Source organism: Nothoprocta perdicaria, unplaced genomic scaffold (assembly GCF_003342845.1).
Source record: "Nothoprocta perdicaria isolate Ctin4 unplaced genomic scaffold, notPer1 scaffold_16, whole genome shotgun sequence".
Taxonomy (NCBI): Eukaryota; Metazoa; Chordata; class Aves; order Tinamiformes; family Tinamidae; genus Nothoprocta; species Nothoprocta perdicaria.
The window spans coordinates 4891262-4909297 of record NW_020454760.1 but is presented as its reverse complement, the minus strand read 5'-3'; the positions used below and the strand labels follow the sequence as shown (position 1 = coordinate 4909297).

At 45.4% G+C, this 18036-nt stretch overlaps 1 protein-coding gene across 1 annotated transcript in view; it reads left to right on the top strand.

Moving 5' to 3' along the window:
• EMILIN2 (elastin microfibril interfacer 2) overlaps window positions 1-9560 on the top strand; it is a 30390-nt gene extending 20830 nt beyond the window's left edge. The window contains exons 5-8 of the mRNA XM_026035503.1: window positions 848-1171; window positions 1698-1736; window positions 6542-6676; window positions 7598-9560. Coding sequence (XP_025891288.1) covers window positions 848-1171; window positions 1698-1736; window positions 6542-6676; window positions 7598-7935 — 836 coding nt within the window. The 3' untranslated portion in view covers window positions 7936-9560. The remainder of the gene's footprint in view (window positions 1-847; window positions 1172-1697; window positions 1737-6541; window positions 6677-7597) is intronic.
• Window positions 9561-18036: the final 8476 nt, after the last annotated feature.

The following is an 18036-nucleotide window of genomic DNA, read 5'->3' as shown; positions in this document are numbered from 1 at the left end:
TTTGTAAATTTCTACTAGTTTAGGCATAACCTCACAGTTAGGAGGACTTTTCATCCTTAGCTTTCATCTAGAGCTACATTTTTATGAATATGTTGTAATTCCCATAAAGAGGCTTGAACTGGACCAGATATACAAGTGTAACCATGTCAGCAGTGCTCAACACTGACGTCAGATGCGTTGGCTGGAAGAGTTCTTTAGTGGTATCTCTTCCATTTAGACAATAAGGATCTTTCTGGTAAATTTTATCCTACGCTTCTGCCTTTATTGTCAGAAAATATTTGTAATGGAAGTACTTGGAATTTAAAATTCTTTACTTTTCAAAGTAGGGGGAAAAGTCTAACTCTGTGTTCATTTCCTCCATTATTTTCCCCTGTGGGAGCCTTTTTCTTTTTTATCATCATGCTAAAAGATCATATATGAGTGAGAGCTATGAGAGGAAGAGGAGGTCAAAAGAATTAAAACAAAGGCAGCAGGAATAGGAGCATGAACAGCATGAAACCAAGGTGAAGGCAGTGGCAGTAGCCAGCACTGAGCACTGGTTCAGGGCTATAGTTGGTGAACGTCCGCAGGTTATTTCGGCCACTGTTTGTCCTGTCTGCTGGAGCTTCTCCAAGTTGTTTTCCCTGCTTGCCCAGTGCCACACTCCAAGGAAGAGGGAAATGTGTAGCATTACAGGAGAGAACACAGTTTCTCCAGCACAGTCCTTGATCTGAGGGGAAAAATGGCCTTGCATCAAGACTTGCTTTATTTTACAGGATTTGTATCTTTTACATAAACTGCACAAATCTATCTCATGCTCTTTTAGGCGAATAACTCCGTATCTTTCCTCTTCTTCACGCGCTTCCAGGGCAATCAGGAACACCCCGGCAGCTCCTGCCACCGAGACCCCCCGTGCAGCCCCATCCCGGCATCTCGCTGCTGCCGTCGCGGCCCAGGACGCAGCCGCCGCGGCAGCGCATCCCGCTGCAGCCGAGACCTGCCCCGCGGCCCTCGCTGCCGGGCTCGGCCGGGGTGCCGCTGCTGCCGGGCACAACGGGAGTCATCTTGGAGACCGGCGAGGCGGGGCCTCCCGGCACCGTGGCCATGTCGGGAAGAGGACGGCTCGGGAGCGTGGATGGCCAGGCGGGTCACAGCACCATGCCCTCTGCTGAGGGATATGCTGGAGCACCAGGTAGGAGAGTTAAATTAAGCCACACCTAAGGGTAACTGTGAACGATGTGCCAGGTCCTGCTGGGGGGTGGAACTGAGTTTTGCCGTGCTCTGCCAGTCACCTTTGCCTTTGGTGGACACCCGTTCTAGCTATTTCAGCTTGGAAGAGCCTTATGGCAGAGGTGACCTGCAAATGGCCCTTCGCAGCTGGCTGCAGTAATGGGAACACGTTCGAGGCTGCACAAAGCATGAGCTCAACAGAGGTGATACAAAATCCTTGGTAACTCCAACAGTCTTTGCCACTAGGGAAATTTAAATGGTCTTTTCTTACCATAGTACTCACAGGAAGCCTGGTATGTTGTAATATGAGTTTGGTTTGCTTTGCCATGACCACACTAGTTTTAACACTAATCTGGGCATTTCATTAGAGATGTTGAGTGAGTTCTATCTGGTAAAAAAAGTCTTTTTTTTTAAGAGGTCTGCACTGATATTTTCTCCTAATGTACTCCATTGTGCCCTGTGTAACACCCGCAACTTTTGCTTTGTAGGATATCCAAAGTTATCTCCTCCTACCACAGACTCACAAGGTAAGGTAGTTGTTTTATCACACAGATATCTAATGTTTATTTTGGTCCCTAGAAAATCCTGGCTGAGAGAACAAAGCGTTGTTTTTTGTATTTAGGCTTGGAGAAAAATCTGACACATTTTTGCTAAACCTAAGCATTAAAGCACAGGCTGTGTCTTTTGAAAACATGGTGGGGTTCTTTTTGAGATTTAGAGAAATAGTTTGTTTTGGATTATTGTTACTTAAAACAAAACAAAACAAAACCCCAAGAGATTTGTATTTTGCAAATGTCGAGACACTTTTTTACAATGCAAATATATATATTTCCGATTACTTTAGTATTTCTCTCGTAAAAAAATTAAAAGGCCAAAACTAAGACTGAAGCGCTTTACTACCTGGGCTAATAAGTGACTTGGTCCTGTTTGTGGGAGAATTTCTGGCTTTGTTGGATTTATGGCAGGCAAGGGATATTGACTTCAGTGAAATTGAGAGTGCCCCTGTTGTAAGACACAGTTTAAAGAGATCTAAAATGGAGTTAGTTAGACTGCTTGTTTGATTGTTTGTAATTCTGCTACTATCACAACTCACTCATATACATGAATAATAAACAGCTATAAATCTTGGGTGGGACTAGTTAGCCTTGATAAATAGGTTTATTGGCTGCTACCTGCCTACAACCTCATACCCAAGATATTATCAAACCTTGGGGAATGGTATCCTATATCAAAGTGGATATTTCCACACTCTTCAAAACAGATGATTTCATCTAAATTAGTTTGAGGAATATCGGAAAGAGATGAAAATAAAACAGTAGTACTTTATGACAATCAAAAACTTGCCTTGGGAGTTTGTTTGATGGCCCTAACAATGGCAGAAACAGGTCATGAAGACTGATCTGGGGATTGGCAATAAAATCTGTAAAGATTTTATACTGTAATTCTGATATTTGCACTTACTAATTAAAAATCACAGCCTTAAAGCAGTGTTAGCATTAGAGGGTTGTGGTGGTGAGAACAAGAAACAGTAGGTTAGGCTTCTGGAAAAGGATGAGACATAAAGAAAACATTAATTTATCTTAATGACAACAAAGCCAATATAAATGTCTAGATTTCTGTGATAAGTGTATTTCCTGGGGGATTTATTTTCTTCCTTTTCATGCTATCTATTGCAATTTATAGGCAACACTAATAACTTTATGCTAACGCTGTGTGCAACACAGTAATGCTGTGGGAGGCAGGGTGTGGTGACCAGGGTGTGCTTGTTTTGCTTGGTGGAACTTGTTGTAAGAAATGAGTATCATCTGAGGCCTGCAGTGAGGCAGACTTACCCAAGGAGCCCCTTTTCCTTATCAGGGACACTAAAGACATATATAAATAAGAGATACCTTTTATTTACCTCATAAAGTACCTCCCAAAATGCCTGGCAAACCCAGATGTCTGATACAGTCAAAGAAATGGGAGGTGAGTGTATTCCAGTGGACACCAGCCCTGGCCATTATGTCATGACTACCCGTGAGCAGCAGCTAAAGAGCATTTTGAGGCAGGAACAGCAGCTAATGGCACAGTGAAAATTAACAGTTGAAGACAGGAAGGTTTTTCTCTTACTAGAGGAGGAAATTAGGGTTAGATAAAAGATCAGTGGATTTTTAATGCCAGCTAGAGCAAGACGACAGTTTATAATGTCTTTGTGAGTCTTCACACAGTACATTTTGTGATACTGAATTTATAATTTGAAAGAATATCGGACCTCCTTGTACTGTGCGTCTGAAATAAGAAGTCTCTGTTATTTCATCGGCTTTCTAAATACTGTCTTTCATTTCTGTTTCTGAATAGCTTCTGTTGTGTAAGAGCGTTTCTGAGGAAGAAGTTAAGGGCTCCAGAGCTGTCCTCTGGGATTAAACTAGCCCACTTTAATCCTGTCCTCAAACACTAAGGCCCACTTTGCATATTTTCTATACCAAAGAATATCTTCTAAGCTTTTCAGATTCATTAGCTATCTATTCATGTGCATCTTGCAATCTAACTTCCAGTTGCAGTTAAAAGTTGTGTTTTGCTGCTCTTCACATGAAGAATCTCACTTTACATGAGTAGGAGCCCACTCCTTTTTAGGCCTACTCAGCCTAAAAAGCCTGAGTAGGAGGCAGGTCTTCTTTCAGGTAGGAACAGGCAGGTTATCAGCAGAAGGCCCTGTTAACGAACAGACTCGGCAGAAAAGCAGCGTGACTCCAGGGCTGTAAGTTGACAGCGCGCTGAGCGAGGCAGCGAGTGTCCGTGTGGGACATGGTGGCCGCGGACATGGCGGCCGCGGCAGAGCCTGCCCCGAGCGGGGCCGTGGCCGTGGGCACCGCCCCGCGCTGCCGCCAGCAGGGGCCCCACGTGCCTCTGGAAAACGAGGCCGGCCGCGTCGCGCTCAGGAGTTAGTGATGAAAGAAGGCAGGCAGGGGTAGAAGCATATTGAACTGGTGGTATTCTTCAGCCTTTTCACCCAAAGGTGAAAAAAATATATGTGTTTTTTTTTACTCACAGAAACGGTAAAGCTAGCAAAATGTTTTATTTTAGAATAATAGTTGAATCTTCCATGAGACTTTTGGCTGTGTAGCATTTCCATCATTGGAACTGTGTGTGTCGTTCCCAGCTTTTAAATCCTTTAAAACAGTTCCTCTTGATTTCTGTAACTCCACAAGAGCAGACGCTGAAAGGGGATGTTCCCCAGCCAGCACCTTGCCTGCAGAAGCTGGACTTGGATCTTTGCATGAAGAAATGTGTTTGCAGGTGGGAACACGTATGGGAAGGTGGGTTCACCTCTCTACCAAGCGCTGCAGAAGTGCTGCTGGGAGCTCTTGGAAGGACTTGTGAAAGCTGTAGAAAGGCACCGTTACACCTAGAAACATGGGGATGGGCAAGAAGGTAGATACGTCCTTCCTGCGCCTCCCTCTGGTCCCCACTAAATCAATCCCCCGGGGTATTTAAGAGGTGATTCGTATTTCTCTTTTGGACTAACACGGGTCAAACTGAGCCGATATGGCTGAAGGCCGTCTGCAGAAGGCTGCAGATCTGAAGCCGTTCCAGCTGCGAGCTCTTTGTTCATGTGCTTAGTGCAGGTGCAGGAAAACCTCAGGGAAGGCTGGGCGAGCCAGGGCAGGAGCTGCTCTGTATCCCAGCGCAGAACCAGCCAAGAGGAAGGGCAGCGAAACCTGCGGGGTGAGAGAAACCTTTCTGGGCAAGACAGCAGAACGGCTGCTGAGGCGCCTGTTCAGTCGCTCTGGCTCCCAAGGGGAGCTGAGAAGGCAAAGAGACTATCTGCAAGTTGTGAGGTGTTGGAGGTGGTAGAGCTTTTCAGAAGCCCCTTAGATGGATGTTCCTTTCATTTGTTTTGGTCCTCTTGAATAGTAATTTAGCTCACAGGAGCGCTTGCACATACACTGGGAGGTAGGAACAGTGAAAAGGCTTTTGCCTCTTTTCTGGGCCTGAGACAAATACTAAGGCAATTTCCAAAGAAACACTGAGCAGCTGGCTAGCAGCCCCTGAGGGAAATTATGGTGGTTACCTCATGGTTATGAATGCCTGAAGTTACAGGTATCTTCTCCTCCCACCCTCATCTCCACCTTGACGCCACATCAAGTTAGTCGAAAAAAACACCACTTGTTTATCCATCTTTTAGATGAAGTTTTGTCATTTTTAAATTATATTTATACATGATATAACCTGAATTGGACATTGGTACCACTGTCTGCTCATTGGTGTGTTGGATTAAGGGAAAGCGGAAACCAAACATTTCTTTAAGAAAGTCAGAACAAGAAGCAGGATGGAGAGCCTGGAAAAGACAAGGATTGGAGTTGGAGAATGGGAAGAGCAGCTGGGGACAACTTGAAGTCCTATTTGCCTAATCAAAGCAGCAAGAGCCGACTGCTTCAAGCGGCGTTCCTACCTTGGGAAGAGCATTTGGAGGGAAGGAGGCTAAAGGGAGACTAATGAGTGGTTGGTCACTACAGACTTGCTGTTATATCCATCTGTTAAAAGCAAAACTTGAATACATTTTGTCCTAATAGTCATTCTTTTTGGGTCTGTCCAGCACAAGCAGTTTATAGTCCCTACCTGCTTATTAGCTAAGCACTGAAGTGCCTGGTTAACCTGCTGAAAAAACAAGCAAACAAATAAAATTGAGGACAAATAAAATTCTCCCAAAGGAGAAGAGTAAAAGAGAAAAAAAAGGAAAAAAAAAAAACCCCACATTCTAGTCATGGTTCCTCTTGATTGAAAATTAAAATGCTTTTATTTGTAGCTGTTTTTTTGTACCCTTCATAGCAAAGGTAGGATTTCCTAAGGTGTCTGCAGCTTGTCTTTAAAATGCATTTGAAACATACCTAGAAAAGTTGGCAGGAGCTGTGAACCTTTAGGGCTTCTTTTGCCATTGCAATAATAACCAAGAGCAGAGATCTACTAGGGCTGCTTGGATCCTGAAGAAAGTCCACAGAAATAAAAGGTGTTGAATGCAGCGAGGCTGGTGTTTCCACTTTTAGCATTTAGAAGCCATGTTACCTTTTCCTTAGAGGGAAAGGAAGGCTCTGGTAGGTGGAACTAGAAGCACTGGCTCCTGTGCCAGAGCTGGGAGCCTGTGCCCAAGGGGGGAATTTCACAGCCCTTGGTCTGTTTGTGGTAAGACAGCTGGGACCTGGGCGTATTCTGCTCATTTCAGCACCCCTGAGCGGGGGACGGGGCTAGTCTGAGTGGAGTAGATGTAGGAACAGGGATGCTGGACTACAAACCAGTGGGAAAGGCTGTCCCGTCATCCCGATGTAACCCTAAGTCATGTCCTTGTCCATTCCAGGACCTGCTGCAGCTGTGCCCTCCCTGGTGTCCTTTTCTGCTGGGCTCACACAGAAGCCTTTCTCCAGTGATGTTGGTGTGGTTCATTTTAACAAAGTGCTCGTGAACGACGGCGACTATTACAATCCCAACACAGGTAACAGCCCAAGAGTGGGTCCACTGAGATGCCAGCTGGGCAACAGCATGGCTGACTAATGGTTGGTGCTATCGCAGATCTTGCTGGTGCATTGAACAAAAAAACCCACACAAGTCCCTCTAAACAGGTTCACCTGAGTAAAAGCTTCCTGTGGGTATAGACAGACTTGCACTCAGTGTTAGTCTCTGCGCACCCAGCCAGCAGAGCTGGTTCTGCATTTCACCCCACCTCAGGCCAGTGGGCCCAGCTTGCAGAGACAAGGCCCTGGCTCTTGCTAACCTGCTTCCATGCAACTTGGCCAGCCAGGTGGTCTTGGGGAGGGAGGGAGTGAGCTGGCTGCAGGGGAGCAGCAGGTGGGTGTAGGTACCTCCCTCTGCTCAAGTAGGCTTTAAAACAACAGCAGCAGCTGATCTTTTGTGGGATCTATGCAAGCATGAAATTCTCTGTGCAACAGAAAGAGGTCAATACAGCCTTAAGCCATGCGCCTGTAGTGTGACCACCTGTGCCTATGCCTACACCTAGCTCGTCTCCAGCTTCCTGCTTGTGCCACACACTCCTATATAAACCACCCTTCATGCACCCCCAGACACGTCTGAGCTTTCTTGACCGGGCTACTGTTTAAACCTTAGGGCTGTGTGGGAACTAGCAAAGCTGTCTGTGACTTTGGCATCAGTGTTGTTGCAGTATGAGCAGTTTACACAGCCTGAAATACTGGTGTTGCCAGTTGCTCAGAGCACCCCTTTGCCCTCACGACTGCTGTCAATGGTCAGTGGTGCAATATCAAGTATCGAGTACTTTGTGTATGAAGCAAAGGGTTGTTTTATGCAGATATAATTTGATTTGTTGTCGTTCTTGGAGCAGTGTTGTCTCTCCATTTTGAATGGATCAGAAGAGCTCACCCTCTCCTTCTCTCCCGTGCAGGCATTTTTACATCGCCGTACGAAGGGCGCTACCTGATCACGGCCGTGCTGGCTCCCGAGAGGGACGAGTACGTTGAGGCCGTGCTGTCCGTCTCCAACGCAAGCGTCGCTCAGCTCCACACTGCAGGGTACAGAAGGGAACTGCTGGAGTATCACAAACCCTACTCGGGCAAACGGACATGTGGGGGTCCCGGGACGTTCCACCTTGTTCTTCACCTCAAGGCAGGAGATGAAGTAAACGTTGTTGTGACAGGAGGCAAACTGGCCTACACAGACTCTGATGAAATGTACTCCACTTTTAGTGGAGTTCTCCTTTATCCTTCCATTTCTCATGTCTAGGTGTATCTTCAACAAGAGAGAAGGGTAAGATATTCAGAAGAAATTAAGTGTAATAAAATCCAAAGCTTTAATATATTCAGTTTATATATTTGATTTCAGTGATGGGTTTATGGTCTGCACTGAGGCCTTTTCCTCTTCCCATTTCCAGAAGTAGCAACAAAAGACATGTTTTTGTAGCTAAACTAACCCCTTCCTCAAGTCACTGGTCATCCGTGCAGCAGAACAACTATCAACTATCCCAGTAAATTCTTTTCCAGCGTGCTTTGCTATTCCCTAGCAAACTGGCTTTTGCAGTCTTTTCCCCAGCATGTCATTGCCGGTTTCCCTAGTGTACTAAAGTTTACATTCTCACTGAAGTTTACAACTCCATCATCAACTATTTTCACATTCTCAATAAAGCAGGGATGAGAAAGTAAGCGTTTATCAGATGTAGTTGGTGACTTCTGAGTCCTTATGTCATTTAGTAGGTTGGGTCAAATACATTCACATAAGCAATTCACTCAAGACAGCTGCTACCTATGGCAGGGCAAAGCAAAATGATACTCCTCTACATTTTTCTTTTTCCTCTTAAGGGCCAAATGCCATGTTATGGCATTTATGGGGCAAGATGGGGCCCATATGGGGCTCATTCCAGGCAATTGAAAGCAGCTGTGCAAGAAAAGAGCTTACCCTGACTCAGGTTTGCCCTGGACAGATGTGAGTGTAAGGCACAGTTGCTACTACTGAAAGACTGTGAGTGGTTATTTTCATTTGATGGTATGGTGGAAAGTCAGCCAAATATGTTGCCCTTGATATTCAGGCTTGGTGTTAAAGATTAAATTCAGTTCTAGAACAAGGCAGATCTGAAAAATCTGAACTGTCCATGCTAATCAAAAAAAGCACCTGCAACTTGAAATATATTTTGTATTTTTTAAAGCTTTTTTTAAAGAATCTACAGTTGTTGGTTTTGAAACTTTTACAGTATATGCATTAAAAGGGAAGATCTATTGCATCACCGTAGACAAAGCAGGGGAAAGATGGGTGATGTAGGAAAGCAGACGTTTTAGCCAACACTCTCAAAAGCACAGAACACCCGTCTGTGCCACATCATTTTTAGCAGCCTCCTGTATCACTGCTTGTAAGTGACGTTTGTTTAAACATTCGGTATCCCCTTACATGCATGGAGCAACTTTTGTCTCAAACAGATGTCTTGAACAGATAAATAGCGTCCCACCAAATGTTTCTCATTCCACCACTGGTAGCAAAGCCAACATTTTGGCTCTCTAAATCTGCTAATGTTTCTCCCTTTTGTGGCTGAGAAAGGTCCAGCCATGCTTCACTGAGGACTGTCCCGGTGTCATCTATATATTCTTGTATAAAACTGGTGGGTTTTATAGTCTGTCCATGCTGCAGAGAGTTGTATTTATCTTAGCGGTTTGAAGTCTGTTTTCCTTCTTACAAATCCAGAACAGATGGTTTGTAGCCTCAGAACAAGCAATTCTTTTAGGTGAAGGCAGAACTCCCCATGCTATAAGCAGCAGAATACATTTAGCTCCAGCCTTTCCCATCTGAGGAGGTCAAATAAATACTAACGCCTTTGTTGCGTAGTTTGGAATTGATACTCCCTAATAACTTAGTTTCCAGGCAATGAGATGGGGCCTTCCCACAACAAACTATCACATCCTGAAAGCTGAGCTCCCTCTGAGAAAAGCAGACAGGAAAAGCTTCCTCTGCACAGCGGAGCTCTGAGTCAGCCCCGTGGCAGCTCGCGCTGCGCCGGGGCAGGGAGCACAGGATGTTCCCTTCTTTGGGAGGCCATTTTCGGAGCATTTTCAGAAGATCTCTTTGCACTTGATCTTCAGGAAACTCAGTGATCAGCAAAAGCTAGGACCGCATGTATTTTGCAGCAGGAAGGCTGTCCTACAGGAGCTGCTCCCAGCCGGTAGCCTGAGGCCCACAGCAAACGGGCACCGCACGGGCTCTAAGAGGAGACTCCCCCGTTTCCCTTCCCTGCGGATCTGGCTTGGTCTGTGCTGCAGCTTGAGGGGCTGTCGTACATTTGCGTGTAGACCCTGAGATTCAGAGCTCTCAGTTTTCTTTCACCTCATATTCAGCCCCAGGCCACTGCCTTTGTAGATATTGAAATTAAGAGGATGGGGTAGACTTTCTTCTGCTTTTTTTCTGGAGGAAGTCGGCTATACCAACCATATTTTTTAACATTTTTGTACAGAAATCTGAGAGGTTCTTTCAGGATAGTTTTTGCACTTTTTTCTTTTTTCTTCCTTTTTTTTTTTGCTCAGACTCTCTGCAAGGAAGCTCTGCGCTCTAAGAAGTTGGCTCCAGGCTCCGTATGACTCAAATGTTGTCACATTATTGTTCCCTGTTCTAAAGATGACTCATGGAAACAAACAAAGTGAGATGAGTGCTTAGGGAGACCTAGCTGGCAAAAATGAGTCTTTTTTTCCCCCTCCAAATAAGATATTTTAAGAACCAGTGGTGAGAAGTTTAGTGTTAGAGTTAACAAAAATTGGATCATCTAATTCTTACCTAACTACCCCTTCTAAATCCAGCCCACAGCTTCACACGTCCTGTTCTGTTAATCAGATGGGGCCATTTCTGTTTCTAGAAAGTTTCTCCTTGTACCCAGGATCTGCTGCAGAGGACGTGGAGATTGTTTGAGCTTTTATGACACAACATAACTGGTATTTATTTATACACAGATATAAAGCATTTCCTAAGCTAGATCACCCTGTAGCAGCAAAACCCAGTGTAGGAGGCATATTTAGAGGACGTTTTAGAGCTTTTAGGGATAGCGTGCCATCCCCCATCTCTAGCAGCACAGTGGCTGAATCTTGGACAAGGAAGCACTGTGCTGAACTCCTGCCTTTCCTGCGGGAGACTTGAACCATAATTTCCATTTCTTTGGAAATTTTTGTAACTGAAGTTCCTCCTGATGAAGCTTTTCACCGGAAGTTTCATCAAGCCTAGAAGGCTGCAACTCTGTACCTCCTGAATGCCAAAGGGAGACAGGAGCTGAGTCTCAGTTCCTGATTAAAGAGTGCTCAGATAAAATGTTCATGAAAGCAGCAAGTGGAAGCAGACATGTGCACAAACTCACTAGATATTTGTTCCATGCAAAACAGAACAGCTTCAGAGGAAGAAGTGAGAGCCCTGCTCTAGAGCACCCCTGGAAGGACCTCCGTGTAGCTTAAGTGAGAATCAGCAACAGAACAAAGAAATAGGTGCATTGAAGGGAATGTTTTGCAGTTTGTTTATGAATTTGACTACCACATCCAAGAACATCAACCACCTCAGGTAGGAAGCATCTCCAAACCAAGAATGGCTCAAAAAAGCCCTGCAGGTGGGAGCTCTAAAACAGGTACACTGCATGTTTCATAGATACACTTTGTAGGAAACAGAGTGAGATTTAATTGCCTGACTTGTTAACCAAGGTAGTTTTGCAGTGCACTATATGAGGATTGTGAGATTCTTAGCCAAATCAAATGTACAAAACAGTATCAGTCGTTTCAGGTGCTGCTATTTCAGGTCAAAACAGGAAGGAAGCCGAGCCATGCGAGCCGAAGCTGTGCAGATGTCTGTGCTGGGCAGCACATCTTTAGCACACACAAGTGGGGCTCTCGGGGAGAGCAGAGCGATCCACAGCAGCAGAGTCCCCAAGACAGAACCATCTGTAAAGCAGGTAAATCAAAGACCCAGATCGTTAGCCACAGAGCTTGTGAAGACAAGCCTGCATGCAGGCAGCCAGAGAGATGCTGCTCCAGCTAAACATGAATGAAGTGTCCTAGAGCAGGTAAGGGGAACGGCAAGATCAGGCAGCAGAGAGATGTAAAACCTACAATGTCGCCAGGAAAGCTTGGAGCAAAGCAGCAATGTCAATTTTTACTGCAGAATATATGAACTACCTCATTATTCAAAATTACTATGTAGACTTAAGACATAATGGAGACATTACCCAAGGCATTGAGGATTTCACGTGCTCTTCAGCCACATGTCCTCTCAATATCCCCCTGGTTACTTGCAGCAAGTTTGTGCAATTTAGCTGAGAGGGGCTGTAGTTAACTTGGTGGAGCCATTCAAGAAAAGCACAAATGGTCTAGGAAATGCAGCACGCTGTACACATAGGAAGGCAGTTTGAAACAAAATGCAATAGTATATAAATATATATAACCACACCACCACTACTGCTTACAAAGGCTGAGAACACAAGGAAAAGAGCTCCCCAGGAGCAACCAGGAGATTCAAATCTCTGTTGAATGGTTTCCTCTAGATGCTATATAGAGCAGTTGAAATCAAGTTGTATCTGTTGACAAAATCAGGCTACACTTCTGAGCGCAGTTATGGCTGGGCACACCTCTCACCAACCTCCTCCCCGTTACGCACACGGGCACTGTACGGACACTTGATGGGCAGGTAGGTTCTGGTGCTCTTTGTCCCCAAATACTGGCATGAAGTTTAACTCACCGAGTTATCAGGACTATCTGAGGCTACCTGCTGTCACCACAAGAAAGACTTGCACTTGAGCCAGCATCAAACCTCCTGCAATGTGCCCTGCAGACATTACACAGGAGGCAGCAGAACAGCTCTGCCAACCCTTTGCTGTTTGAGACATTGCAAAGAACATCCTCTAACATGTTACTCCATAAGCAGGTTGTGTCATTTACTAATTTGGCTATCTTTACTGTGGTTAAATGGGAATGGTACTGTAATTTTTCAGCACAGACAAATGCATTTGAGAGTATGCTTTGTGTGTGTGTGTATATACATATTAAATATATATGCATACGCCTCCACATACATAAATATCCAGAAACGTGAGAAAAACTGTTTGAAAACAACTGCAAATATTAATAAAGCCTATTTGTTGTAATGTCTTGATGCTCCTTTGCTTTTCAGGGAACAGAGTAGCACCATAAACTGTTATCTTTCCTTTTCCCACTGTTAGAAACATCAATTTCTGGCTTCTAATCAAGCTTGCACGTGCATTTTAAGTGAGGGAGGAGAGAGAAAGAAAAGGGGGGGATAGGAATGGAAGACAGGAAAAGATTACAAAGAAGCCATAAAGAGCACAGGCTCTCAGGGCTGGGCTGAGATACCCAGGCCACCAGGTCACAGTACTGTGCACAGCACTGATTTTTACAAGGGAGAGACGCTGTCCATTGCACACAGTCATTTTTGCACCTGAATCATCAGCACAGTGACAACGTGGCCCCCCTTCCTACGAACAGGTTGAAGGTCCCCAGCTTGTTTCAGAGCTCAGCACCCCATATTTCCTGCTATTTACTCTTTAAAGCAGAACGTTGCTGTGCAAGGTGAAAGCCTAGGCAAAACTCTCTCTGGCACATTTCCTTGCAAGAAAAGGCTTTTCGCAGCACTCGTGGAGCGGCTCAGTGTTGCCTGCGCTTACCTCAACGCACAGCTGTGCTCAGCTCAGAGCTCTCCCGGTGGAAGCCACTAAGTCCTTGCTTCCATGGAGCTCAACCTCAGGCCCCCACAGCAGAGCTGCCCCAGATGTTTGGCAGGGAGGTCCTCATGTCCCACCCCAGTGTCCCTGTGTCCATAAGAATGCGGAGGGGACAGTTCAGAGCAGGTCCCAGGCACCTCCAGCCATTAGTAAGGGTGCAATTTGCTGCTCTCTGTCTTCTGACTGAGAAGTCCTGCCCCTGCGGCACGGGGCGGCCTGCGCAGCCACCGGGCCCTGCCCAGGCCTCTCTCCCGAGGGGCCAGCGCGGCGCAGGCCCAGCGCCTGGCCCTCCGCTGCGACAGGCGCGGCGGCTCCCCAGCGCTGCAGCGCCGCACACGCAGCCTCCGCTACAGGTGGAGCGACAGGGCACTCGTAAATGCTGCCTTCCATGAAAGAAAATTTCTGCTTCCATCAGACAAAGTGCCCGTTCTGGGAAACTGTGACCCCAGCTGGCTGGAACAGGGGCTACAGGGCAAAGAGGAAAGGACAGACTCCTCCTCTCACACCACAGGAGCTGCCTGTGCTGCTGTCCTCAGAGTGAAAGATGTGGGAGCAAAGTATTGGGACTTCCAGGCAGGCAAGCCCATGGTGAGCTTATCCTCCTCGCGCTCTTCCCCCACCTCATAGCCCACAACCCTTTAGCCCAAGACAGACTTGACTGGGAAGACAAGGCACTCAAGAAGGGAGGTGCTTCATCTAAGGCCCCCAACAAGTGGACCAGGCACCCAGAAGCTTCTGAAGGAGCTTTAGAGAGAGAAATAGTAGAAGCCCTGATCCTCTACACACCTAAGAGTGGCTGCTCCAAGCAGGAAAAGACTACAGCTGGGTTTACTCTTAGGCAAGAGGAGTGCAGGAGAAACAGCAGCCACTCAGACCATGTTTCTGCAATGAGCCTGAACAGTGGGCAGTTATAGGACGTATCACGCATGTTGCTGGCACTGGCCCCGTTGCTCGCTGCCTGAAGAGTGACTTGAGAGACCTGCACGTGAGAAAGGGGTAAAGGCCCTGGGGAAACATGATGCACCTGGACACCTGCAAGGAGAGCAGTGCTAAGAGGTGTGCGTCAGTCCACATCAGTTGATCCCAAGTCTCTTCCTTGTGCTTATCGGGGACTAGGTGAACATATTCAGCAGGACATACCTGCAAGCTTGATTACTTCCCTGAAATGCCTGGACACCACTGCATGCAGCATGGGGAATAAACAGGAGGAAGTGTGGGCTCAGCTCAGGAAGTGTGAGGTAGATAAGTGGATGGGGAGTTGGATTAAGAACTGGCTAAATGGTAGAGCTCAGAGTGGTAGTCAGTGGCGCAGAGTCTAGTTGGAGGCCTGTAGTTAGTGGTGTCCCCAGGGGTCAGTCCTCAGTCCAGTCCTGTTCAACTTATTCATCCGTGACCTGAATGAAGGGCTGGAGTGCTCCCTCAGCAAGTTTGCTGATGATACCAAACTGTGAGGAGTAGTTGATGCCCCAGAGGGCTGAGCTGCCATCCAGAGGGACCTGGACAGACTGGACAACCGGGCGGAGAGAAACCTCATGAAGTTCAACAGGGGCAAATGCAAGGTCTAGCACTTGGGGAGGAATAAGCCCAGGCACCAGTACAGGCTGGGGACTGACCTTCTGGAGAGCAGTTCTGCAGAGAAGGACCTGGGCGTCATGGTGGATGACAAGGCAGCAGTGTGCCCTGGTGGCCAAGAAGGCCAACGGGATCCTGGGGTGCATTAAGAAGAGCGTCTCCAGGAGGTCGAGGGAGGTGATCGTCCCCCTATACACAGCCCTGGTGAGGCCACATACTGGAGACTGTGTCCAGTTCTGGGCTCCCCAGTACAAGAGGGATGTGGAGCTGCTGGAGAGAGTCCAGCGCAGGGCTACAAGGATGATCAGGGACCTAGAACATCTGCCATATGAGCAAAGGCTGAGGGAGCTGGGCCTGTTCAGCCTGGAGAAGAGAAGGTTGATCGGGATCTGATCAGTGTCTATAAATACCTCAAGGGAGGCAGTGAGGAGGATGAGGCTGGCCTCTTTCTAGTGGTAGGCACTGACAAGACTGCAGGAAGCAGCCACAAACTAAAGTACCAGAAGTTCCCCAGGAACTTAAGGAAAACTTTCCTGACAGCGCCCTGGAACAGGCTGCCCAGAGAGGTTGTGGAGTCTCCTTCTCTGGAGACACTGAAAACCCGCTTGGATGCAATCCTGTGCTCTAGGTGTGCAGGAGGTTAGACTGGATGATCTCTAAAGGTCCCTTCCAACCTTAATCATTCTATGATTCTATAAGTCCATTTGTTTATTGCCCTTGTTTATTTTTGAAAAGGTTGTTTTTTTCCTGCAAAATCCCATTTTGTCAGAAAAGTTCGATTTGGGATGAAGAATCGAGATACATTTGGGCCAAACTGCATTTGTGTGCATTGTAGAAAGATGCACAGGGATAATACGCACACACCAAGGCATCCTTAGATTAGGCACTTACAGAAAATTCTGGTGTCAAGCACATCAAGAGTGAAATGTTATCAGAAATCACTTCAAGATGTTCTGATCTGAGCCAGATGAGATGATTTGCTCTTAAAAAAAGAAATATAGTATCACCTGATTGTGGTAAAGACTGGACAACCACGTGCACCTTCACAGCTTGGTTAAGTTGCCACATTGACCATGTATCCCGTACAGGAGAGCGAGAACGGCACAGGAGAAAGTGACAGCTTCCACAGCCATCACCACCAACAAATTAGCACCATCGTGCTGCCTTGAAAGAAGAAGTTAACTTGAATGGAATTGAGATAAAACTATTAGACTTCCAAGCGCAAGGTTTCTTTCAAGATTGATACGTCCTTAATACATATAATTGATATATACTCTATAGATATGTGCGCCTATAACCTTTGGGCATCTGTGAGCTGATCGACCGCTTTGAAGTGACCTCTAGAGACCCTCTAGTCCAAAGCTCAAGCATGGTGAAATGATGCTCTATTATCTAATTTAAGTTTGATTTTTGGTTGTTTGTACACAATATTGGCATTGGCCCACCATGCAAGTCTGGTAAGAGCAACTAATTGTATCAACAGTCCTTAAGAAACAATGGAGTGTGGAAGGAAGCAAGTGTCCCAGTCCTGAGCAAAGCAACTTAGGTTCTGTTTAAAAGATGAATAGAATTTAAACAAACATGTACTTACTATATTAGTAATGAAAAACTCTTAGAGCACAAACTGATGAAAATCTTTAGTTTAAGTTTGTTTATTGTGGTAACATTGTTCTGAACATCAATAAACAGTGCACCAAAGTGTGGGTTACTGCACCCAAGATAGTCCAGTATCAACAGAAACAACTGTATTGGTATGGTCACAGATTTGACAATTTGAAACACACCACCTTATTAGTGATTGGGTTGTCCAACAATCAAGTATTCCACACATTCAACATAAACGTAACTTTTGCTTGGAAATCATTAACACTGTAAAAAAAAAAATCTGTTCAGCAGGATTTAACTTTGGAAACTAAGACTTTTTTTTTTTTTTTTAAGTCAAAGTGACACCTTAAAGGCATCTCAACATCACTTTGCATTTTTGATGTTTTCATTACGAATTTGCACTACAGTCATTTAAAACAACTCTCATTCATCTGAGAGCATTTTCTACATGACTTGTATGAAATATTAACATGAGATCTCCTTTCATCCCTTCTGGCTTTACCATTAGCTGATTCAGAGGTTGCTTCAAAAGTTCCATAATTGAGTTGACACAAGTGTTAAATGTTTCCAGTTGGGAAAAGAAGGAAAAAAAAACTTCTAAAGGAAAAAGGCTTTTAAAGGAATATTCTGATGACAGGAAGCATGAGCCAAGGCTGCACATGCAAGTGGATCCCATTAAGGCTGAAAGCCCAACCTTTCCTGAAGTGCAGGTACAAGTATGGTAGAGCAAAACAGGAAAAAAATCCATGCAGGCATGTTTACCACTTGTATAGAAAAGATTAAATCGCTAACCCTTAACTGCAGAAATGGGCAATGTTTAAGTGACGAACGTGACTTGAACTGCAACGTTCCTCATCTCCCCCAGATCCGTATCACTGCCTCGACTCCCGACGCGGTTCCAGTGCCACGAGGATCTGCATCTTCAACAACACAGTCTCAATGTGTATGCGCCCACAGACAGATACACTTAGAAGTTCCTCTTTCATAGAAAGAATGATTTAGCTTGTGCTAATTCTAAGGAAGGACAGCACAACTTGTTTTTAAACATTACTTTCAGGCCACCTCTCTTGACTACGGTGACAAAGAAAAGCTAACACGTTTTTCTTATCTACCCCACTTCATATTAATGTTGCAGCACAAGCCTGTGGTTTCATTGCAATGAGATGTCTTTTCCAGAGCCCATAAAGTACCTGGGCATCCAAATGACGTAGGTATGCAATGACAGGAACGGTGCTCCCCCAATTCTGTCCCCTTCACAAGAGTTAAATAATCTGAACAAAGCTTCAAATAGAAGTCGTTTCCATATTAAAGACAAAAAAAACCCCATATTTGTATTAGAAAAAAAACTTAATACTTTTGCACTTTATCAAAAAAAAAAAAAAAAAAAAGCTGTTACTGAGAGATTGGAAAAACAAACTTTTTAACTAAGTAGCTTTTTGGAAATCCCTATAATGCAAAAATAA